Source organism: Petaurus breviceps, unplaced genomic scaffold (genome assembly GCF_028583685.1).
Source record: "Petaurus breviceps papuanus isolate PSGF00001 unplaced genomic scaffold, PetGlider_PUasm1.0 126, whole genome shotgun sequence".
Taxonomy (NCBI): Eukaryota; Metazoa; Chordata; class Mammalia; order Diprotodontia; family Petauridae; genus Petaurus; species Petaurus breviceps.
The window spans coordinates 26,084,931-26,111,107 of NW_027185655.1; the positions used below are offsets into that span (position 1 = coordinate 26,084,931).

Consider the following 26,177-nt stretch of genomic DNA (forward strand, 5'->3'; position numbering starts at 1 on the left):
CACTGGCTATTCTAAGGCACCAGTGGACTCTGACCTACACTGGCTCCCATGCCTGTAAGGCTCTCCCTACTCACCTCTGACTCCTAGCTTTTCCTTTAAGACTCATCTCAAATCTCCCCTTCTGCAGCAGACCCTTCCCTGCCAGTTTTTCTCTTTAAGATTATGTTCCATTTACATAATACATATTTTCAATGTACACATAGCTTCCTCCACTAAAATGCAAGCTTCTTGAGCACTTTGCACATTTTAGCTAAGTCGGGCATTTAAAACCTTCCAGTATGTGGCTCCAGTCTGCCCTTTCCAATATTATTTCCTATTATAGTCCTTCGTATACTCTCTCTGGCCCTAAGGCAAATGCACAGGTTGGCTATTTCCCTGACACAATATTCCATCTCCCATCTCTCTGCCTTTGCCTAGGTGCTACCCTCTGACTGGAATGCCATCCCTCCCAATCTCTGCTTCTTAGAATTCCTAGCTTCTTTCAAAGCTCCCCAAATGATACTTTCTACAAAATTACTTTCCTCCAGCTTAGTGCTCTCCCCATTTTGAATTTACTTTGCATATGCTTAACATTCATCCCATTTACATGTTTTATCCTCTAGATAGAATCTAAGTCTTTAGAGGGTGAGGGCTCTTTTGTTTTCTTCTTTGTATTCTCAGTTCCTAGCATTGCTCTTAGAAGATAGTAGGGACTTAATAAATGCTCACTGAACTAAATTTCCATTGCTTATGTCTAAACCAGATATTGTAGGACTTCAGCTGTTTTACAGAGAACAATCCTAGTGAGATCAATCACTAATTATTCATGGTAAGAAAAGCAGAAAACACTGAAATGCTATATGAATACTAGGTGTTTATTATTATTATAATCACCGCAAGGTAATTGATCATTTTGATTACATGCAATTGAAAAGCTTCTACACAAATACAGTTAATGTATCTAGGATAATAAGGAAAATAGTCAACTAAGAAGGAAAAAAAAATCTTTGTATCAAATAACCCTGACAAGAGTTTGAGATCTAAAATCTAAATATAATTGTGAAAGGAGAACCATCCTAACCCTAAACCCTCCTGCAAGTCAGGCTAGCTTTTCCTTAAAAGGTATTGAGCCATTCCTAGAGAATCAGTTGGCTCAGAGGATTAAGGGATCATAATTACTGTTGTTACTTCCTCACTATTGGTATAAAGCAGCTGGGGGAGGGGGAGAAGAGGGGGAGAAAAGGGGAGAAGAGGAGGGAAGAGGTGGGGAGTGGAGTGCTGTGGGTGGAAATTTCATTTGCTTGGCTGCTGAACCATGATGGTTCACTAAGTTGAATCAATTTAGGAGGTTTTTCAATTCCTATCATTGTTTAATATCATTCTCCAGTTACAGCTAAATAAATATATATGTATGTGTGTGGGCACACATGTGTGTATACACATACATACATATATGTATGTGAACCTATGAGTATTTCATTGTGTTCCAATATCAAATTTAAACTACCAGGTTCATTCTCCCTGTGCCTGGACTCAGTAAGTATAGACAAATGCAATTAAATGCTACCCCCACCCAGCCCTTTAACTACACAGAAGCATGGAAATAAATACACATTCAATATCCCAATTATATGGTGAAGTCGAAATTTAGAAAACATAGCCAGGACCCCTATTCTCTTGATTTATATTATAAATTAGTAATGGAATATTTACACTTAAATGTTTCTGCTTTTTCTATTCTACACTCCCAAACATATAAAAACCAGAAACAAATTTAGTACACATCTATATTTCTATTTTAGAATTTATATCACTAAGATAAAATTATACTATCATGTTGGACTTTATTCAATTACCCAATATATCAAGTGTTGGACATCCTGTGCCCTTGAAACCTATGACAGGAACACACTGCTCCTCACGGCCTTTCTGACAGGCGGTACCCCTCTCTAAGCAAGCTCTGCCCCCCTTCTCCTACCCTACCCATTTAGGAAAAGCTTTCTTTCTGGTCCCTAAGTTTGATGGGTTCTTGAGAATCAATTAGTCCTAACCTGGGATTTAGGAACTTGCTTTTAAAAATATTTTTGATAACTATATTTTAATAAAATTAGTTTCCTTTGTAATCCTATGCATTGCCATTTTCTGCATTTAAAAACATTTTTTGAGGCTACCCAAGACTGCCAAAGTGTCCATTATGCAAAAAAAAAAAAAAAAGGTTAAGAACCCCTGAGATCTAGTTGAACTCTTTCACTTTTCAAATGTGAAAATTGAGACCCAGGGGGAATAAAACTTGCCCACCCCTCATACAAATCAGTGGCCAAGCCAAGAAGGAACAGAACTCAAGTCATCTGTAATACTTTCCACTGGGCCTGCTGTCCACATATGGAGAGATTATTGGCTTTCTGTCCACTTGAGAGCAGAACCCTGGCTTATTCTGCCTTTTATTATTCCATAAATCTCTTTACTGATTCTCCTGGGGTCCATCAGCTAAATTGCTGAAATATGGCCCACTACACACGTTTAACCTTGGACATTCAATGTAGAACAAAAATGTTGATTTCAGGGTTCATAGTATCATAGATTTCTAGCTGGACAGGAACCTAGAGTTTGACTAGTCCAATCAACCTCAAAGGCCTATGTTTCACAATCTGACTAAAGCAGTATCTGCTTAGTATTTGAAGCCTCCCATCTACAAGATGTAAAAAACACCAATTATGTCTAACTTTCTAAGATAAGAGAGTATAATTTTTCTGAGGGAGGAGAGGCCAAGGATATCAAAGATTAGAACTGGTTTGAGGTTATGTGCTCTCAGCCCTTTCCCCTACAAGGCTGACTGTGGGCAAGAAACCAGGCAAGTCCACAAACCTCTCAATTTGAAAAGACTGAATATAATCAGCCTCGGGTGTCTCTTCTATAGAAAAATCATGGTGGTGGATAAGGGACAGGGTAGAGGAAAGAGGGAGTAGGAAAGTCAGAGACAAACTACATGAAATATAATAAGTTTAAAGGACAAAAAGTTCACGAGGAAAAGGGTGGGCAAAGCACCCGACTTCATGAGATTCTTAAAGATAAAAGGAGGCCGTGTAACCTTGAGCAAGTTACTTAACCCCAATTGCTTAGGGGCAGCCAGGTGGCTCGGCGAGAAAGAGCACTGGCTCCAGTGTCAGGATGACCTGGATCAAATCCGGGCTCAGATACTCAGCACCACACCCTGAAATAACTGGCCATGTAACCTTGAGCAAGTTATTTAACCCCGATTGCTTAAAAAAAAAAAAAAAATAAAAGGAAAAAAAAAACCCTGTTAAATAATTTTAAGAGGACATAATACATTGGTAAGAGTTGGATAAATCTAACAAAAAGATAAAAAAGAAAATACAGACTGTTGAGAATTAAGATTAATTGAGATTAAGGCAGCAATTAAGATAGGTAGGCCTGGAGTCTGGAAGACCTGAGTTCAAATCCAGCCTCAGACACTTACTAGCTATGTGACCCTGGGCAGGTTATTTAACTTTGGTCTGCCTCAGATTCCTCATCTGTAAGATGGGATAAGAACAGCACCTATCTCATGGAGTTATTGTGAGGACCAAATAAGACAATCGTAAAGCAATTAGCACAGTACCTGGAACATAAGAAGCACTATATAAATGTTATTGTACCTCATGAATGGGCTATTAAAGAATATACATATTTCTCAATGTCACATGGTACCTTAGCAAAAATATGCACACAGATAATTTATAAATAAATGTTTAAAAGATTTCCCACAGCAGAAAGTAAGCTCCTGAAAGAGAATACTGCTTCACTTTTGTCTCTTATCTTTTTTTTTTTTTTTTTGCTTTTTGGAGGGCAACTGGGGTTGACTTGCCCAAGGTCACACGGCTAGTTTTTGTGTTAAGTATCTGAGGCCAGATTTGAACTCAGGTCCTCCTGCTAGCCACCCCTGTCTCTTATCTTTAGTGCCTGGAATAGTGTCTAGCAACTAGCCAGCAATTAAAAAATATTTACTGAATAACGGAAGATCCATAGATGATCTAAGGTCCATTTCCAGCTCTAAAATTTCAAGATTCTACAACAATTTGTAATGTGCCTACTACAAATTTGTGTTATATAACATCCACCAGGCCTTCACTGGTGCTATATCTTTATACCTTCCTGGTCAACTCACTATTTCACTCTACAGTAACTCTTGTCAGACTTTTTCTTCCCTCCTCAGATTTCCCATGACTCCCCCTCTCTTCATCCCTTAAGCTGAGAAAACTGCCTCAAATTTTACTGAAAAAAAGTTGAGGCCATTCCCTTTCTGGAAGCTCCCTCTTCCTCTTCCTTATCTCAAACAGGCACCTTCTGTTACCATCTCCTTCACAATCCTGTCTCGGACAAAGAAGTAGCATTTCTCCTCACCAAGCGTAACCCACCCCTCTACACACAACAGTGATCCCATTTTGTCCCATCTTCTATAGAAGATTGACCTCTATTCTCCCCACTCTGTTGCTTATCTTCAAACTGTCCTTATCTACAGGCTGCTCCCTTAATGCCTATCAACATGTCCTTTCCATCCTCTCAGTCTCTTAACTCTCTACTCTGCAGAGTAAAGTATCTAGCTTTCCCTCAAATTAAGCCTTCCTTGCTTCTGAGTGTTCAATTCCAAAACAAACTTCATCCAACAGAGAAATTATCTCAAATCTCACTTAATTCCAAACACTAACTACCACACTGCAAACCACAAGATTAAATAACAAGCAATTAGGAAAGGCCTATTTTTTCTCCTCTCTGAAATAAAATGATGTATATACTGGAATTTGAACTAGAAAGATAAAAATGCTTAGCTGAGTAGACTGATCTCAAATGAATAATATCCCTTGCAGAGAAACTAGTGAAACTAAATGTTACACACTCTCTACTGTGTTTCCTAAGACATTCAAGAAATCTAAGATTTAAAATTGGTTCTTTTTTAGGGTGTAAGATTGGTTTTAGTGCTAGAGTGAAAAGGTTGGGAATGAAAGGGAACCATTTCACTAATTATTAAAAACATCTAAATTTCATTTCAACTAATCGATTCCCCAAGAAGTATAAAAGAATTTCATGTCAACATTTATTAAAGTAATTAGTATTAATTAAATCTGTTAAATATAATGATGACACATTTCCAATATACCCTGAAGACATTAAATTTCTGATGGGGACGCATGTTTCTTCTTTCTCTATCAGGATGTTGGCATTACAGTATCATACATTTCTTTCCAATTGTACAAATACTGCTATTCTAAGTTTCTGTAGATTCTTATATTTATATTAAAAGTGGCAATTCATCTCTGATATTTTTTAACATAAATAACTGAAATCCTTCTATTTCATTAAAGGTTTGTTTAAAAAAAAAACAAAACTTTTTCCTATAGGGAAAATTCAGCTTTCAGCTATATTCAGCTTTCCAGGGAGACTCATTTTAGTTGTATGCCTATCTCGTTGGCCTTTTAGGATATTATATTCCAAGATCTCCTCTTGTTTCAGTAGAAGCTCTCAGGTCTTCTATGATTCTGACTGCAGCTCCTTGGTAATTGAAAGGCTTCTTTCAGGAAGTTTACAGGATTTAAAATTTTATTTTTAATATTCCTAGGACTTTTCCTTTTGGAATTTTTTTCTAAGAGGTAATTGGGGAATTCTATCTTCACTTTGCCTTCCGGTTCTAATAGATCTGGGCAATTTTAACTAACTGCTGAATCATCTTCCAGTCTTTACAGAATCTAAATACTTCATCTTAAGGAATTCAAATAAAAGTTCTTAAATTTATTACTTTAAAAATGTACAGAAAGATAGGCTTCATTAAGCTCTGAATGATGAACAATAAACAGAAGTTGCCAAAAGTCACTAACTAAACAATCAGAGCTGTCCAAAGGTGGAAGGGGTGGGTTTCCCTCAATGAAGTTCTCCAAACAGTATCTGAATGGTGTGTTGTAATAAGGGGGAATGTTACATTTCTTTCAGATATGGGTGGGACTAGACACCTGCTCCCTTTCAACCCTCAAATTTTGTGATTCTTTTTAAGTGAAGTGGGCTGAGCCAGGAGAACATTGTACACAGTAACAGCAACACTGTATAGTGATGAACTATGAATGATTTAGCTCTTCTCAGCAATACAGTAATGCGAGACAATTCCAAAGGATTAATGATGAAAAAAGCGCCATCTACCTCCAGAGAAAGAACTGATAGAATCTGAACGCAGACTGAAGTATACTAGTTTTCACTTTATTTTTTTTTTTGTGTTGTCTTTTTAAAAAATTTGGTCTGTTTCTACCTATATTTTGGTGGGGGGTTTTTGTCTATGCTTTCCTTCACAACAGGACTAATATGGAAATATGTTTTTCATGATTGTACAACCTGTGTTAAATTGGTTACCATCTCAGGGAGGAAGGAGGAATTTGGAACTCAAAATTTTAAGAAATGAAGTGTTAAAAATTGTTTTTATATGTAATTGAGGTAACTTTACTATTTAAAGTAAAATAAAATTTTGTGATTCTCTAACTACTACAAAAGAATAACTTGGATATCTCAGCTAATATTCTCTTGACAATAATTATTAAATCCTACATAGAGAGTTAGAAGAAACAATAGATGTTTTCTATTTTAATGCCAAAATGAAGATCCAGATAATCTAAGTGACCCCAAAAGTAGCAGAACCAGGACCTAAACCAGGTCCTCTGACTTCAATCTAGTGCCTTTTTCCTAGGTGGTGCAGTAGACAATGATGGACTTGGAGTCAATAAGACCTGAGCTCAAATTCTGCCTCACATGCTTACTAGTTAGGTGACCATTTAAAAGTCAATTTAACTTTTTACAACCTAAGATTCTTATAACCTAAGATCTGTAAAATGGGGATAATAAGACTTAGGACCTACTTCACAGAGCTATTGTGAAGCTCAAATGGGCAAAACCTTAAATGTAATACATATGGTGACTTTTATTTATCACCATAATTAATAATAATATAATAGCTGGCTAATATTGGAATATGAAAGAGAGTAAAAATGTAAAGAAATAGCCCAGTTAAACTTCATAGAGAAGTAGATGACTTAAAGTTCTATCCCTAAAGTCAAGAAATTTCAACAAATACTCTGATTATTTGAACATGTCATCACGCCTCTGATAAGGATACATATTTTCCTATAATCTGACACTGCTCTGATATTAATTTATGACCGTAATGCACTAAATGGGGCCCTTCAATCTTCACAAGTTAATCTGCCTCCCTACATACCTGAATTGCTACCAAAATTTAGTCATAAAAGGAAGTTGGTCCCCAAATCAAATATCATTTCAAATGTTCATTAATCAAAGTAATGAACTCATAAGACACAGGTCCACGTAATGAATAGTATTAAAATGCCCAAGAGATAGTTTTATAAAGGCTAACAGTCAAATCAACACAAAAACCATTAAGGTGTTTTAAATGTACATTAACAGCCCAAATTTCTTTCAGCTTATAAATTCATTTTTTTCCTAATTCTACTTTGTTAAAGATTACACACACCTTAAAATGAAAACAAGGATATAGTTAACAAAAGTATTATTTCTTCCCATATCCAAGTCTTTTATCTATAGCTAGAGATGCCAAAACCAGCCCAATTCCAAAAAAGGAAGTTTCTCTAAGATAATATGGGCCACTTTTAATGCCTCAAGAATGCTTAAAAAAACAAACCAAAAATGCTGAGCAAGGTTACAGAGTGCATCTTCAATCATTCCCTGGCCTTAAGGACATGCCTGCACTAATTTATAGTGACCTTGGAGTCTTTAACTGGCCCTAGGTCTGGGGAATATTGCAAACAATTTCTGTTATGTAGCTGTACATAGTCAAAAGGTCACTGAATTTAGGCCAAAGGGGATGTAATCAGAACATGCATAGTTGCCAGGAATAATTTTATGCAGGGGTGGTCACATCCCAATCTCCCTGTGAAACATGCTCACATATGTTCATGCACACACACATGAAAAGACCATGTACAAAACCTAGAGGAAGGAACAAAGTCTTGTGTAGAAGCCTTCATATTATTGGGAGAAGGGAAAATGGAGAAACGCCTCTGGCTTTAGGTGTTGGCAATTATCTTTCATTCTGGCTTTCTGCAATGAAGCCTTCCTACCAATACTACCGTCTCCAACTTCACTATGTTTGACCTAAGAAACACAGGTATAGGATAGAATTATGCACAGTAAAAAACAAAAAGAAAAATCCCTGTTTATTAAAAGGATTTTCCAGAGTGTATACTTCTAAATAAGACGAGGGGGGAAGGAGGAAAATGGGGCATTAAAAGGATTTTCCAGAGTATATACTTCTAAATGGGGGAAGAGGGAAAGAAGAAAAATGGGGCTTTTGGGTTACACTGTCATAGAAGATACTACTGACTTGGTTTATAAGATGGAAATAAGTCAAGAATCCTATAATTTTTGAGCTAGAAGGGTAGTTAAAGATCATAGATTCTGAAGGGCCTCAGAGGTCATCAGTGTGTGCTACGCCATCCCCACCCTTCATCTTAGATATGAAGAAAATAAGGCCTAGAAAAATTAAATAACTCGCCTAAGATTACACAGATAGCTAGGCCAGTTCATGGCAGAATAAGCCCCTCAAAAGTCCCAAAGGTGTCAGGGGAAAGGGCAAATGCAATCAAGTGTTCCTTCATGTTAACAAATAGACAACTTCCTGTGTGGATTTATGACTCCAGACCTCCACTGAAAACCTTGATAAATAGAATGAAATATGTTTGACAGACTTAGTAAATTGTGACCTCTATCCATACAAAAGACTAGAGACAATGTGATACATAATTATATTATACGTTCTGTTTTTAGTTTAAACACAGAGAAGACACTTTCAATGTCAAAAAGCAGAAGCAAATTTGCCTATGTGATAATAACAACTAATATCAAAATACTCCAATGCCACTCATTATTAAAAGGAAGATGGAAATCATTTTAAAACAAAAATTAAGTAGAACTATATAACATGAAAACCAGTAAACAGTCTTTCCAAGACAGTGACAATTACATTGAATGGAAGGAGGAAAAGAATAGAACAGCATTTCTGTAAGTTCACCTGGTTCTACCTGCACTTTAAACAGATGTAAAATATCAAAATTTTAATTTGATATCCATTCATTTTTGTCCAATTACTACCCAAATACCTTTATCCAACAGAGGAAAAAAAAATCCTTATTTTTCTGTGGATTTGTAGGGTAAGCAAAGAAGCATGAAAGGAAATGGCATTAGATGTTAATGGAAAAAAATATTTGAAATTCCAAGTTTATAAGCTTTTTGCTTTCCTATTTGCCAAAAAAAAAAAAAAATAGATTAAATTACCATCATATCTTTCTATCATTTTAAAAGTTCTGCTCAATTTATTTTTGGATAAGTTTAATCTAAAACAAGTATACATATATATATATATATATATATATATACACACATTTATTTATTGAGATACAACAAAGAAATCCAATTTAGACTTGGAAACTTGGTCAACTGCATTTACAAAAACAAAGATTATGGAAAGACAAACAAACCCAATAACTTATTTAAACAAACTGCTGAGTCATCTTTCAGTCTGCAGAATCTCGAGGCTTAATTTTAATGACTGCATATAAAAGTTTTTGAACTTAGTCCTTAAGAAGTTACAAAAAAAAAATATTAAGTACTGAAAAATGCAAAGCTACTGAAATGACTAACTTTATGAACATGTAGATTTTAACTATCCTTTCCTAATTGATACCAGAATGTTCTCAGAGGCTGACAAACCACTTTGGTTTGATAGTAAGATATGTTGCTTAAAGTTATCTGTTTCAGAGCATTCTTTAACATTTCTCTGAACAAAAAAAAACACCCTAAGTTTCACAGATTTGAAAATACTTCGATAATCTTTTCAACAGGATAATGTGGATAGTTAATCACAAAAATAAAAAACTAAAGACTTAAATAATGGTATATATTGACAGGAACAACTCCTGGTAGAACACAGAAAAGGTCAGATTAGTTTTGGGGACAGTCCATTTTTGCTTGATTTTTTAAAAATTTCCAAACCATACAGAATCTAATAACAGAGAAGAAACATATAAAGAGGTTCATTTTCAAATGCCAAATGAATGATGATTCCCCTCTCGCCAGTCTATCAGTAGGTCATCTGACTCTGAACTTAATTCAGTCCAGTCACAAAAGTTGTAGTTTCCTATAGGCCACTAGCTATTACTGGAAAAAATTTTTCACAAGCCATTTATAAAAGTAAAGCTTAAAAAAAATCTTTTAATATTATTTGCCAGAGGGAATCCATGTTCCGTGTGTTTTTCTTTAAGAATATAGTCATAAAATTGTGTGTATACTATATCTGTATATGTGTGTGGATAGATAGATAAAGACAGACAGAGAGATAGAGAGAGATAGATAGATAGATAGACAGACAGATAGACACAGACCCATAGATAGTTATCTTCCAACATCTGCTATATGACAAATTTGGGGTCTCAGTTTCTCTATTTGTAAAATGAGAATACTCCTTATGGCTTACAGGAAAGGCAAAATGACAAATGACAGGACACTGAAAAAATTCCTATGCAAACACAAAATAGTGATATGCCATTATTTAACTTTTCCACTTCATTATAAAAGAAAATAAATATTTCCTAATTTACAACATCTTCCAGGACATTCTAAGGCCCTTTCTTCCCTCTAAATTAAACTTCTAATACTACAATTGTTAATATAGCAAAATGGTATTTTTTAATTACATAGAAATATAACACACATACATACATCTGTTTAACTGAAGAGATCAAACTATCATTTCTGTGCAATTTACTCAAAATACTAAAAGTTAAAGGTAAAATAACTTAAAGTTGGCTTCAATATGCAATTTCTGCTCAAAACTTTCCCTGAATTCACTTAATATAATTAATAAGTAGGTACAAGCATAATTCAGCTAATAGATGATAACATTCCACAACCAAAGTTGTTTAAAAGTTACCAGTCAGGAAATACCAAGTAAGAGAAAAAGAAGGCCTATCAAATCACAAGAACCAAATTTGGTTTGAAATCCCAAGCATTACAAGTCATTCACAACATTCCTTCCCCAAATGCACAAGGGGGAAAAACTGCCCTTTTGCTACATGCCCTCTGACCTTCTGCTAGCCTAATCTGTCTTCCTGGCCCCCAGCAATGTTCCTTCTCAGTTTACCGTTTTACAAGTGACACAAGGGGTTCTGGAATCAGAATCACAACTAGCAATGTCTGTACCAAAGGCAGGGTTAGAGGGCCACTCACCTGGGAACCAGCCAAAGCCCATTTTGCAGAATTTTAAGATTTCTAGGCTGCTTAAGAATTGGTCTGGCTTGAAGTGGGCTTGGGGGGAGAGGAGGGAGCTGCCAAGAACACAGTGAGGTTTCTGTGCTTACTGAAGAGTTAGCTTCTTCTGCAAAGTGGCGCAATCAGGAAGCAGAAGGAATCACCACTCCCAGGTGACTAGGTGAGGCCAGGCAAGGTTGGGGGGTGCAGTTATGGGGGAAAGGAAACAAGCCCAAGGCTGATACTGTAGGGCTCTCTAAATTTCACCCCCTGGGGCAAATCTGGGCCTCTGCCTGGAATGGTTCATCAGTAGCCCAGCACAAGTAGCTGATGGGGCAACGTGTTTTAATTTAAGGAGCACTGGAAGCCTATCCCAGTTCCCTCCCCATGACCTGTTATGTTGAAGCCTGAAATCATATTAACTATTTTTTTTGTTTTGTGCCAACCATTATTTTCCCAAGGGTCTACTTTTAAAATGTATACACAAAAAAAATCTCTGTAAAATTAGGGCAAACAAGGTTTCAGATGACTTTCCTCTAACTGAGATTCTTAACCTGGGGTCCTTTCACTTAAAAAAAAAAAAAAAATATATATATATATATATATATATGTATGTATGTATTTGTAGGGTAAGCAAATATATATGTGTGTGCGGGGAGAGAGAGAGAGAGAGAGAGAACCGGCCCTGAAGTCAGGAGGACTTGAGTTCAAATCCAACCTCGGATACTTAACACTTACTAGCCACGTGACCTTGGGCAAGTCACTTAACCCCAATTGCCCTGCCTTCCCCCCTTCACAAAAAGCAAAAAAAAAGTCACAAAGACCAAAGAGACCTAACTCAGCACAGTAATACCAATAACAGGGAGGCTAGGGGGGAGGAGGGACAAAGAATATTTTATAAAATAGCTAATGGAAACTAAAAACAAACTTTATCCACAATTTTTCCTAGGGTGGGCTCTGCCAAAAGAATTCTGGTCAGCTACGGCCACAAACCTCAGCCCTCTTGGATGGCTGGATCCAGAACCAATGTCTAAGCAAAGCCACATTTCAGCCCCACTTCCATTTCATCCATCAATTAATCTAAAGGCTTTAATAAATGAATGAATGAATGTTAACCATTTAGGAAACACTGCATATGAAGCATTTTTGGGAATAACACTATGTGTCAAGCATTACTGGGAATACAAACAAAAAAAGAAGACAGCTGCTCTCAAGGAGTTCACTTTCTAACTGGAGAAGTTAATGCATGTAAGAGAATTGAACATTGGGAGAGATGGAAAGGCCCAGGAGACCTGAGGATGCATCAGGACGGTCTGCTTCAAAGGAATGGTCCACCACCTTTAGGGAGTAGGGAGCAAATGTGGGTCAGAGTGGAGAGGGGCCAGAGTGGAGAAATAAGCCACGCACTGTGCTGGGTGCTGAGATACAAAAACAAATCGTCTTTGCCATCATTATCATCATCATCACTAGTACTTACATTGCACCTTCAGATTTACAAAGGGCTTTACAAAAATTGTCTCATTTTATCCGCACAGTAATTCTGGGAAACAAGTGCTATTATTATCTCCATTTTACAGTTGGGGAAACTGAGGCATAGAGCAGGTGAGTGCCTTGCCCTGGATCACAAATCTAGCTGAATTGTCTGAGGCTGGATTTGAACTCATGCCTTCTTAATTCCAAGTCCAACACTATGTATACTGTGCCACCCATCTGCCTAAATTTATACAGTACTTTAAAGTCTACAAGAACTTTACAAATATTTTATCCCTCCTATTTTATACTTTCAAGAAGCTTATAATCTATATGGATACAAAAGGGGCAATGTCCATATTCTCCCCCATAAACAAATAAGTCATAGATTTCAGTGAGCCAAATCTCTGCCCCATTAGGGATAACTAGAAACAGTATCCTAGTAAAGCTATGGAAAGCAGGGAAAAGCCATATATCATTCTCATCTGACAGTGGAAAAATGGATCTCAAGAGAGAAAGCATCTCACCGAAAGTCTCCTGAAGAATGGATAATTAAATCTGTCCAGCATTTAATCCATTAAAATACTGTATGTGGGGCGGCTAGGTGATGCAGTGAACAGAGCACCAGCCCTGAAGTCAGGAGGACATGAATTCAAATCCGGCCTCAGACACTTAACATTTACTAGCCGTGTGACCTTGGGCAAGTCACTTAGCCCCAACTGCCCTGCCCTCCCCCCCTCCAAAAAAAAGCAACAAAAAAAAATACTGTATGTGTGTATATCTCAAAAACAATGAGTAGACTAGGGTTACCCAACAGAAAGTTACAAATCTCCAAATACCTTCAGTTGAACAGAGAAACAGGAAATTACAGTCATCAACTGCATATGCAACCAAAATTTATCCAAATATGTCAAAGCAAACTCTAAAGCAGTGAAATATAGCTTCTTGCTAAATTATGACAGGTGAACCAAACTGGAAAGGCTTCCAGTATGAACAAGTAAGAGACTATTTTCCAGGAACCAGTCTAACTAAACAAAGATAGGCTCATTTCTGAAAGGTTAGCTGCTAAATGGTGAATTTTTTTTGGTCAGAACAATCCATATAACTATTTCTTAAGATGTAAAGGGGCTTTTTAGATCCATGTTATTGGAATAAGGATCCACATGGATGAAATCATAGATCTCTTGATTTGGGAAAGGGAGAAAATATAAAATTCCTACCTGCATTTTCATAAATGCATAAAATATTTTGCAAATATTTTATTTTCCAATTTTCAGAACATCCTTAAAGATAAGGGAGCTCTAATTTACCTAAGGTTAGCAAATTATTGGAGAAAATCTTTCATGCCATTCTGGAAAAGATAAGATTTGGGTTATGTGACAGTAGGGGGAGGCAGCTTCAGAACTAGCTTGAATGATGAATCACAAAGCATAATCATTTATGTTTCTGTCTGCTTGAAAGGAGATCTCCAGTGAAATGACGAGGAGGCATCCGTACTTGGCCCTGTAACAGGCATCAAAGGAATGCTTACCAATTTTGCAAATGTTAGATTAAGAGGCCAAATTTAATAAAATGAAATTTAATAAGGATACAGGTGAAGTCTTAGACTTAAGTCCAAACAATGAAATCCACAAGTATGAGATGAAGTTGTGGCTGGACTAGTTTATCTGCTAAAAAGGCAGGGGATTTAGTGAACTGCAGGCTCACCATGAGTTAACAGTGTGAAGTGGTGGCCAAGAAAGGGCTATATTAAGTGGCAGCCAAGAAACCGCATTAATGGAGCCGGTGCCCAGACTTAAGGGAGATGACAGCTCTGCTTTATGTAGACCACCTCAGGAATACTGTGGTCAATTCTGGGCGCTCCATTTTGGGAAGGACGTTGATAAGAGGAGCGAACGTCCAAAGAGGGCAACCAGGGTGAAGGACTTCCAGTCCACGCCATAGGAAGATGCAATGAAGGAACAAGGGATATTTTATCTGGAGAAGATAAACTTTCCCAGTCTCCAAGTATTTAAAGGGCTTTCATGTGGAATGAATGGATAAAAAAGCATTTATCTACCATCTTGGCCCCAGGCAGCAGAAACAGAAGCAATGGATGGATTGCCATCTCCCACATGAAGTCTTTCTTGATGCTCCCACCTTCTACTGTCTCCCCGAAAAGTACCTGGTATATATTATCTTCATATATGTGTGTGTATGTGTATGTGTATGTATATGTATATGTTTTATCTCCCTATAGAATGGAAGTTCCTTGAGGGAAAGGGCTGTTTCATCTTTAACTTTGTATCCACAGAGCCTTACACATAGTCTACACTTAATAAATGCCCATTGATTAAGGTTGCAAAGAACCAAATTTAGGTTTTTTGTTAGGAGGAAAAAAAAGTGAAACTCCTCAACAAATGGGATTATCCAATATCTGTTTACCTTCTTTGAAGTCTTCAAATGATCATTTCTCAGGTTTGTAGTAACAGGGATTCTTGTTTAGTTCTGGGTTGTTGGACTAGAGAGCCTTTGAGGTCTCTTCCCTCCCTGAGATTATCAAAGGAACTTTTTAATGAGAAAAACTGATGACATAAAATGTGTAGCTTCCATTTTTAAAAGTTTATATCGTGCCAAGAAGTGTTCTAAAGGATGCCATATAGTTATTTATATATATATTGATTTTGTGCTTTCAACATGATGGGGAAAATAAACCATGGGAAATTATATTCAAAACATTCTAGTCCAGAGATAATCAATCCTGATTCTCTGATAAACATTTTTGAAGGAGTATCATAAATGAAAGAAGTGCTTCAAGGAGAAAAAAAAAAAGGAGAAAAAAAGGAAAAATGAGATCAAATAGAGAATGTGTCTTTTAGGCTAATAACTTTCTAATAGGTTTTATACCACATATTTGTAATCTGGGTTAATACGTATTCTATAGTACATTGGAATTTAACAACGATTATATATTATATACATATATACACATGCGTATGTATATGTGTGCATGTGTATATAATATATGTATATATAATATATATGTGTATATATATGTTTGTATATTTTTTTTAACTTATGAATGCTGGGATCTTTTCTATCCATGTGACTATAAATGGCAAATAACCTAAAAGAAAAGAGAGAGTTAAGTCTTCTGTTACTACTTAAAAGGTAACTAACATTTTAAAGTCGGGGGAGAAGATATAGATAGATATGAAAATGCACATCAACCTAAATTATTAATTTACTAATTAGGTAGAATGGCAGGGTTGCTGGATAAAATAAAGAAAAACAAGAAAAAAATTTAATGCACACAGAGAATAGAAGGAAGTTTGGAAAGAAACAGAGACAACAAGATGGTTTTGAAAGTAAAGTAAAATTTGAATACGTGTATGAGTGTGCGTTATTTTAAAAAGCAAGTGGTATAAAAGAGATTCCTGTTTTTATACCTCACAGGGTTGTTGTGAGGATCAAATGATATATTTCTTTAAAAAACAGCACAGTGCTAGGCAAAAGTAGGTTGTGTGTCATCCTCTCTCTCTTCTATCTTTTGTGCATGCACTCCTTGAAAAGACCATCTTTGCTTTCTTCTTAATCTTCTCTTAACGCCTTACAATATGACTTCTGAAACTTCAGTCTCCAAAGTTACCAACAATCTCTTTTTTTTTTCTTTTTGGAGGGGGGAGGGCAGGGCATTTGGGGCTAAGTGACTTGCTCAAGGTCACACAGCTAGTAAGTGTTAAGTGTCTGAGGCCGGATCTGGACTCAGGTTCTCCTGACTGCAGGGCCGATGCGCTATTCACTGCGCAACCTAACCGCCCCAGCAATGATCTCTTAAGGCCAAATCCAGCAACCTTTTCTCAGTCCCCATTATCTTTGAGCCTTTACATTACTGATCACCCTCTCCTCCCTGATACTCTCATGTCTCTAGGCTTTTGGAACGCTGTTCTCTCCTGGTTTACCTATCTTATATTCACTTCTTATATTCCTCTGCTGGATCTTTTTCCAGACTATAACTATGATAGGTACCCTCCAGGGTTCTGTCCTGAGCCCTGCCATCATCTCTCTCAATATATTACTTCACTCTGGTGGTTTTATCAGCACCCATGGATTTAATTACCATTGATATGCTGATGGTTCTAAAATCTACCTATCCAGTGCTAACCTCTCTGCTGACCTCCAATCTGACATCTCTAACTCCAGTAGACATCTTTAAACTTACTATGTCCAAAATGGAAGTTCTTGCCTCCCTAAGCTTCCCCCTCTCCTAGATTTTCTATCACAATAGAAAGCAACACCATCATCCTCATCCCCCAGCTCCTAAGCTAAGAACTGCCCATTATCTCCTATCACCTTTATCCAATCTCTTGCTAATGCCTGCTAAGTTCATCTTTCCAACGCATCTCATACACACCTCCTTCTCTCCTCTGACACTACCACCCCTACTGTGCAAGCCCTCATCATCTCGTGCCGGGACACATACTAGAGCCTGCCTCAAGTCTCTCCCCACTCCACTCCATCCTCCATTCAGTCACTAAAGTGACCTTCCTAAGGCACAAGTCCAACCGTGTCATCTCCCCTCCTCAATAAATTTCAGTTGCTCCCTTTCACCTCTAGCATCAAATGCAAAATTCTGTTTAGCATTCAAATGCCTTCATTACCTAACTTTCCTGTCTTCTTAGACTTTGTTATTGTTCAGGGGTTTTTCAGTCGCGTCCGACTCCATAACCCCACTTGGGGTGTTCTTGGAAGAGATACTGGAGTGGCTTGTCATTGCCTTTTCCGGTTCATTTTACAGATGAGAAAACCGAGGGAAACAGGGCTAAATGACTTATCCACAGTCATAGAGCTAGTAAGTGTCTGAGGCCAGATTTGAACTCAGGAAGATGAGTCTTCCTGACTCCAAGTCTGGTGCTCTATCCACTTTGCCACCTCACTACCATTCTTACACTTTATTCCCCCACAAACGCTTCAATCCAGTGCCACTGGCCTCTGGGGTGTTCCAGGAACAAAATACTCCATCTCTGTCCCTGGCATTTTCTTTAGCTGTCCCCTGTGCCTGGAGTGCTCTCACGCCTCATCTCTGCCTATTCAAGGTCTGGGGAATAGTCAGTAAAAATTCACAATTTTGCAGTGCACATAGGAGATGCTCAATCCTGTTTGCTAATGAATGAGTCCATGGTGATAGGCTCTCTAGTTCCTTCCTATCCTTTCTAATGAACCAACACATAGCTGTATGGCCCTAAGAAATACACTGAGAGTAACTGTGTATTTTGTAAGTGGGCAAAGAAAAGGAAGAAGGGAAAAATTTGGCGCAAAATACCTTTTCACCTCTTACACTATTTACCCTACAAAGAAAGGCCTCAGTTTATGACAGAACATTCTCCATATAGACTAGAGAACCAGTCAATTTGACTTTAGAATCTCAGTTTATGACAGAACATTCTCCATATAGACTAGAGAACCAGTCAATTTTACTTTACAATTTTACTAAAACCTGATCCTGGCTCCTACTTTCTCTAAATCAATCAAGAATCAGGAAAGATTCTTTTAATAAATCCAAAGAATGGTATTTTAGAAGTTTCTTACATAACAGGTTCATAAAAAAAATCCCAAATCACAATATTTCAACCTCAGTATACTGCATTTTAGCAAGTAAGTATATACCAATGTATAATACTTATGGTAATTTCATCATGTGGAATATCAAATTATGCCCCAAATGTGGCTTTGGATTTTGCAACTAGTCTTCCAGTTCTCCTTATAAAATATGTTGGCAAAGAACATAAACCTTACTCGAGTACAATGAAACCCATCTCTACATTCCATGGCTTTAGGGCAATTCCAAGACTATGGGGTCATAAAAAGACAGACCTCAAACTCCAGCAGCCAAGCAGTCATTTGAAGGATGGGAAATTGGAGACAATAACATTTGATCATGCTGTTATAGTAATCTGAGGGCTCATTAGAAAAAAGTCTACAGAGCTTCCTATTCTCACCTTAAGAATTAATTCAAGAAATGACATATGAAAGTCATATACCAGGGAAAAAACATCCAAAGTCATATGGAATGTCAATATTTTACAGCAGACATAGTTTAAGATCAAGTATTGTTACAGCCAATCTCTATAAAAGAAAAATGTTTATAGACCCTAAAAAATAAAACATTTATCTGCTACAATAAAATTCTAGTGCCACAAAAAAGTTTGTGAAGTCTCAAGTATCAGGATTTGACTAATAAGCACACCACCATTTTTGGATAGGAGAGTTACATGGGTTTGAATTTAACAGGAATAATAAAAAATAATTACTACTCTTTCCACAAATATGTAGACTTGAAGTATTAAGGCCTCTAAATAAATTTTTGTTCACTTCAATATAAACTGAGATTGAATTGGGTGGATTAAGGGATAGTTTTGATTTTAGATCATATCACCATATTGAAAATCAGGGAAATTTGGTGCTCAATGAAATTTTTCATACTTATCTGGCCCAACTGATCTATTAAAATAGGTTATAAAAAAGAATTTTAATGTAAGGGAGTAAAATATAAGAGCTTGATTCATCACAAATACTATAATGTAACAATGTACAAGAGTAATTCAACATAACACAAATTTTGTGACACGTTCATAAAGTTGTTTATCAGAGAAACAAGTACATTATTTTTTTTACTGGACAGTATTACAGGTCCCATTTAACTTAAATCACAAAGGATTAAAAATCATTACAAGGTGCTGTCACAGGCCAGCATAGCAGAACCCACATTCTCTGCTTCCCTCCATTCTCCCCTCCCCGCCCCCAATCCCAAAATGAACTGCATGCCCCAATGCACAATGCTGGAGAAGGTCACAAGAGATTGCAGAGACTTTTGTAATAGAACAGAAATAACTCAGCTGCTTTGTTGCCATATTCTCTTTTAATCAGCATGTTCGAAAACCTTTAATTAGCACCCTGGCCACAAAAGGAAAGCATTTCTAATTTGCCAGGAGAAAAGAGGGGTGGGGGACCCACATCTGTACACAATGTTCAATTGTATCAGGATCACAACATGGGACTTTGAAAATTATCAGCCCAGGAGGCTAAAAAACATTAAAAAGAAAACAAACAAAAAAGAAAACAAGCTACCAACATCTTACCCAGACATCTCTTATTAACAGAACAAAAATTCGACTTGTTTATGGATGAAACCAACTATAAGTAGAGTGTCCACAAACAAGGAAGTTCCTTCATCTTGTTTTTTTTTTTTAGCCCACAGCAAAAAAAATGAAAGCAACTGTGTGCAATGTTAAATACAGAGTAATACTTCCAAAACATCATCTTCAAGCATCCTTACTTTACTGATCAAAATTATTCAATAGCAGAAAATCTACTATACTGAAAACAAGCATAAATCATTAACAAATAATTTCCATGTGGATTCTTTATATACACAATTTCATCAGACTCAGAAAGGGATTGAAACTGAAAAAGATGCCATCCAAATTGATCTCCCTCGGAACACTTCATGAAGAAGCAAAAAGGGACAAGAATTGATTAAATTGATTAAAAATACAAACGTGATTTATTTAGCTCTTTCACCAAAACAAACAGTAATACATCACATTTTAATATTTTATAAACGACCGGGCAAGGTAGGTAGTAGAGATATTATCAACATTTTATGAATGAAAGAAATTGAGTCAAATAAGTCAAGTGAATTGTCCAAGGTCACACAGGTAGTGGTGGGAACTTGGGGGGAGAAATTCAAACTCAAGTCCTTTACAAGTTCATTCTTCTTTCTATTTCCTTCTATTCTTACAGTGATTTTTATATCTTTTTTAAAAAAATGGATGAATGAGGGGCAGGTAGGTATGGTAAGTATACCAGCCCTGGAGTCAGGAGAACCTGAGGTCAAATCCTGTCTCAGACACTTATTAGCTGTGTGACCCTGGGTAAATCACTTAACCCTGATTGCCTCAGAAAAAAAAAAAATTAAACAAATGGAAGATGTGAGCCTATTCTTAAACTGTAAAAATCAATTAAGCTGCACAATTTGCTAGATCAATTAATAGGAATATAGGATACAACTCATCTAGTGTGGGCAGCAATGGATAAAAATATAGTATGTACTAAAACATTAGTATGGAATATTCTCTCAAAAATATGTAACCAAAATACATTTTTTAAAATATACATCTATATTATAAGAAAAAGCAAAGAGTCAATTCTCAGAAGAGTGCTTGAGTTTTGGCCATTGCACTGTTAACTATCATCTCCACCAGAAGCAGAGGACATATCCTACAGTGAAATGAGCTGTTTCCCCATCTATAAAATGAGAGGGGTCAGACTTTATAGGGTCCCTTTCCCAGCTCTGAAATTCTATAATTCCTCAGGTGACCAACATGGAATTTTGAGCGCAAAAAGGAACATCACAAAACATCTCATTCAACCAATTTCTTATTTTACAGATGAGGAAACTAAGGGACAGAGATTGACTCATCAAAATCATACAAATAATTAGTGACAAAGTTGGGGGAGTAGAACTCAGTTTTCAGCCCAGTGTCTTTCCCATTGTGCAAATCAGCGCTTTCATCTCAGATAAGATGTGTAGGATAAAAATTGAAACCGATCACTAAAAATAAAAATGGCTTGGTAAAATCTGCATATTTCTTTATCCTCATTCTTTCTGGATAGCTAAGAATTTTCTATACATCCACGCCAGAAGAGACAAACCTACAATATGAATGGTTGGTACGTTCAATAAGTGGTTTTATTTACAAAAAGACTTCTCTCTACCAATGAAGTACCACATGATGCAATTAACATCTGTTTAAAAGTTGTAAAAATATGCTTACACTAGAAATGGTCAAAGGCATGTTGAAGTCCTTGCCACCTTGAAGTCGAAAGCCCCAAGGAGCGGGGCCAACCAGCGATACGGTATAGTTGCTCATGGTTCTTGTAGTTCAAAGTCTACTTTCAGGTAATAAAAGCACCTGTGAAGGATAATTAAATAACTAATTAAAGGCTTATTGAAAAACCCAAGTCATCTTTAAGTAGTCTATTTAAAAACAACATCATAATGTTTAGAAGTGAGTGTGTGTGTGTGTGTGTGTGTGTGTGTGTGTGTGTGTCAAATGGGAGCTATATTAAACTCTCATAAATTTCCATCTAAGAAAAGGAATCCAAGAGTTTATACGTAATTACTATAGGCCTGCCAGTTTCCATAATATGAAAATTCCACCCCGGAATATATTTCTAGACACGAACACTTTTACAACTTGCTACAATCCAATTTTATTCCATGTGGCTTCTTTTATAAATTTGTAACTAAAAGTGCTTTGCAGTCTTCTTTTAATGCATATACGAAGAGAGCAAGATTCTATTTCAGACTTAATTTCAGATGATCTCCTAACACACACACCCACCTCATTCTTTTGACTACAGTTGGCAAGAGGCCTTCAGCTCAACATTAGTCAAATTCTGAGTTCCCCTTTAACACATGTGAAGATACTACAGCCTGTAAATCTGAAGGATTCAGTACCCTACTTTCCAAATATTAAATTCTTTCAAACTGCTGTCCATTAAAAAAATACAATTACCATATTATATGATGCAATCTATCGTTTTCGGGATTTTGCTGGCTGTCAAAGTCTACATCAATTTTCCCCCCAAATAGGCAATGCTGTGTTACAGTGACTTTGTAGTTAGGGTCTGAGAGGAGGGAGCAGAGAGAAAGTGAGAGGGAAGGCAAGCCTTTGGAAAAGTGAAGGAGCCAATCCAATCTACTACAAGGCTAGAATATGGCTTCAAATACAAGTTCTGCTACTTACTATCCTGTATATGAAGTGGAAAAGTCACTTAACTCCTTTGGGCCTCTGTTTCTTCATTTGAAAGATGGGGGAGGAGGGCAGATAGGTTGCACAGTGGATAGAGCACCCACCCAGGAGTCCAAAGGACCTGAGTTCCAATCTGACCTCAAAAGGCTGATGTGGACTAGCTGTGTGACCCTGGGCAAGTCACAACCCCAACTGCAAGGGGGTGGGGGGGGCCTGTAAGATTAGGGGCTAGACTTGATGACCTTGAAGATCTTGCCACTTACATGATCCTATGATTACTATAAAACATTGTAGGTAAGATTCCAGATGCTTAATAAGTAAAGAATGGTAGAAGCACAACCTACAAGATAAAATGCTTTCAAGTGTGCCCCTGTTTAAATGCCCATTAAATAATAAAATGTTGCATTTTATTCTACAAAAACAAAGTCTGAACATTTATGTGATTATTTGGGAGTAAAGAAAGGTTTAAGTCACATTGATTTTTTTTTTAAAGCAACCATTTGAAACTTTTAAAAATGAAAGGGAAAAAATATACGGGGGCAGGGGGTGTCACCTCCCTGTTAGTGATGACTACTGACCAATTTTAAGCATTTACAACATTTCCGACAGCCACTTCTAATATATTTTTCCAGGACCTCAAGTGATCTAAATTTCTGTACCCATGATATCATATTCATAATCACAGCTACAAATATGAACCACTGAGGGTGCTAAAACCAAAAACTGCCTGCCTACCTCGTACTGGTTTCTGCTTTCCATAAAGGAAAACAAAGGAGAAAATACAAGGAAATCTTGGAAGATTTCATCATATAGCCATGGATCAAAGTTAAGTAGATGAAACCAGGTTACAGATTACAGGATCCTACACTATTTTTTTTTTTACCCAGGTAAGTAATGTTGAATTAACAGCTAAATGGTTAAAAAGCAGGCCCCCGGTATAACTGGGAGAGCCCGCACATATGACAATATTACCCATGTGCAAAAAGCAGTAGGCAGTGCTATTGTACAATTAGTGTTTTCCCATTCTAAAAAAAATCTTTGCAATGATTACAGAAAAGTGACGATGCCAATTCAGAAACCACAGACTGTCTATCTCCAGCTCTTAAAAAATTGACCCTGTATTTTATAGATACAAATAGACCCAACTGGTTCAACCTCCTCTGACCTCTAACAGTCTTTGCATGAAAACTCATATAATGTGAACACAAATGTGTACAATTAGTTAATTTGAGGTTTCCTTTTTTTCTTCCTTCACCATTAAACATTTTGTACCAGCAACGTCAAATTAGATATGCCTTGAACTTTTATGTTTGTATTTTCTTCCATATTTTAGCTCACCTTAAAAATATAATATTTAAGTCTTATTATTACTGGCACTTCTCAGGGTATCATGAAAACCATTATAGAACAATTCCCCCAAAACTTAACATACCAAGCAGACAGGAAATTAAATTTAAAAATGTAAAAAATGTTGGATTTTTGTATGTATCTGGGTTCCCTTCTTTGGGAAGTCAAAACAATCCGCAAAGTGGTTGCAGCCGGTAAGGAACAATACATACACAGGAAGCTTAGTATCTATCCCCCCCACTTCCAGAATTCCAGCTGTCTTTCAAGGAGAAAAAAGCCTCCCACTGAACACTAGAAGGTAATGAAAATAAGCAGCAACCTAAACACAGAGAAACTCTCTGCTCTACCAAAATATCTTCCAGGACAGGTTGAGAGTTAAGAACACGGGAGGTTACAATTGAAGGGCTAAAAAGTAACAGGCACAGGATGAAAGAGGTCGGCCAGGCAGCTTTCCAAAAGGCAGGATCCCGCTTTTGCCCTGTTGGCCAAATAAGGCTCAGGAACTGGCTGCTTTCAGACGCCTTGACTGTCAGGAAGCCTGAACCCGAGGATCAGATCAAGCGATCACACCCTAAACCTGCCCAACCCAGTTTAGCTATGACTTTGTTTCCTGAGCACTTATTTCTTTCCCGGCCTCTTCCCTTTTATTTTTTCCACTTGTTGTCAAAGACACAGTCTTAAAAAGAAATACCTAATACTTTAAAAAAGAAAAAGATAAAAGGTATTTGTAGGTCTGGCTGGTGCCAAAAGCATTTATTAAATGCTAGGCACTACGTCTGGCCCTGGGAATGGACAGAAAACTGAACGCTTCTGACCTCGAGGAGCTTATTTACCGGCTTGTATTTTAAAAATTAATTAATGAGGCTTTACTTTATTGCTGGTTCAACTGGACCTGGCCACAAACAGGTTACACAACTGTAAATATTTAGCTTTTGCAAAAGAAAAGCAATTCTCCGGAGGCAGATGGACGTGCATGTGTATTTCAAAGGAAAGGAAATAAACAACCTCCCCCCCCCCCCTCCCCTCCTCCCCAGAAGAGAAAATAACCAGCAGAAAGTTTAAAAGAAGAGAGTGCCCAGGGGCCAACCCCTGCGGGCGGGCTGACAGGCTGGCCGGCTGGCCGAGCCGAGCGGGGGAGGCTTCTGGGGCTTTGCCCGGAGGCTCTTTCCGCTTCGGAAAGGCTGGGCAGGGCTGGGCTGGGCTAAGGTGCCGCCGCCGTCGCCTGCCCGCCCCGCCTGCGCTCCAGCTCCCTAGCGGGCTCCCACCGAGCGTCCCCAAACGGTAGCCGCCGGCCCCTCCCTCTCTTCACCCCGGAGGCCCTCCGGCCCCGGGACCCAGGGAGCTGCCACCGCCCTCCCTCCCTCCCCGGCCCCGCACGGCTCCCTGCGCTCCGTCCAGTGCCAGCCTGAGCGCGCACGGGGCTCCCTCCTTCCTCCAAAACCTGGAGCCGGAGCGGGGCTGGGCACCTGAGGATCCCGCACCGCTGCGGGACTTTCAGCGCTGGCGCTCTCCTCTCCTCCCGCACTTCCAGGGCTGTTCCCTCGCCGGTCCTCCCGGCAGCTCGGCTCCCGGCCCGCGCAGCGGGGAGCCTCCGGCGGCCCGCACACTCACCTGGAGGGCAGGAGCTGCGCTGTCTCACGCGCGGGCCAGCGCTGACAAGTGACTGACTCCCAGGGCGTGTGAGCGAGTCTCCTAGCGGCCACTTCCGCCTCCACTTTCTCCCGCGGCTCCTCCCACGTCCCGGCCCAGGGGGGAAGTCCTCGGCGCGGCTGGCTCCCGGGGCCACTCCCCACCAGGGATAGGGAAGTGTGTCTCTGGGACGAGGCAGGCTACCCGGGAAACGGACGCCAGGAAAACCCTTCCACAGGGGCATTTGAAGCGCAGCCCTCCTGCCTCAGGGACCCAAACTGTGTCTTCTTTTTCCTTCACAGCTGTTTCTTTGTATCCTCTCTGTATCACTTGCATTTATAAAGTAATCAAATCGGCAAATAGGTTTTTACTAAAAATGGAAATGCCGATGGCTAAGATTTCCCCAGTCATGTGAGTACAGGGAATCCCCTTGTATTGTACAGGGGATTCCAAGGCGCTCATAGAACTTTGGTACAAATGGGCAGCCTTTCAAAGAAGGAAAATGCCAGGAATCCCTTACTTCAGATGAAGAAACAGTCACAGTTCACTGGGAGTGAAGGCGTCTGGCCGGCAACTGTATCACACGGAATAGCTTGAAAAGGGCTTCGTATCATTTATGGAAAATAGATACGATTACAT

General features: G+C 38.2%; 1 protein-coding gene across 10 annotated transcripts in view; it reads right to left on the bottom strand.

The window, feature by feature from the left end:
- Positions 1-25,690, bottom strand: part of PDLIM5 (PDZ and LIM domain 5) — a 221,990-nt gene extending 196,300 nt beyond the window's left edge. For 2 of the 10 annotated variants that reach the window (XM_069094503.1, XM_069094475.1), the window contains exons 1-2: positions 25,521-25,689; positions 21,582-21,719 (exon numbers count right to left, since the gene is read on the bottom strand). In XM_069094503.1, coding sequence (XP_068950604.1) covers positions 21,582-21,677 — 96 coding nt within the window. In that variant the 5' untranslated portion in view covers positions 21,678-21,719; positions 25,521-25,689. The other 8 variants (XM_069094505.1, XM_069094492.1, XM_069094458.1 and 5 more) reach the window with 7 other exon arrangements.
- Between the last annotated feature and the right edge of the window lie 487 nt (positions 25,691-26,177).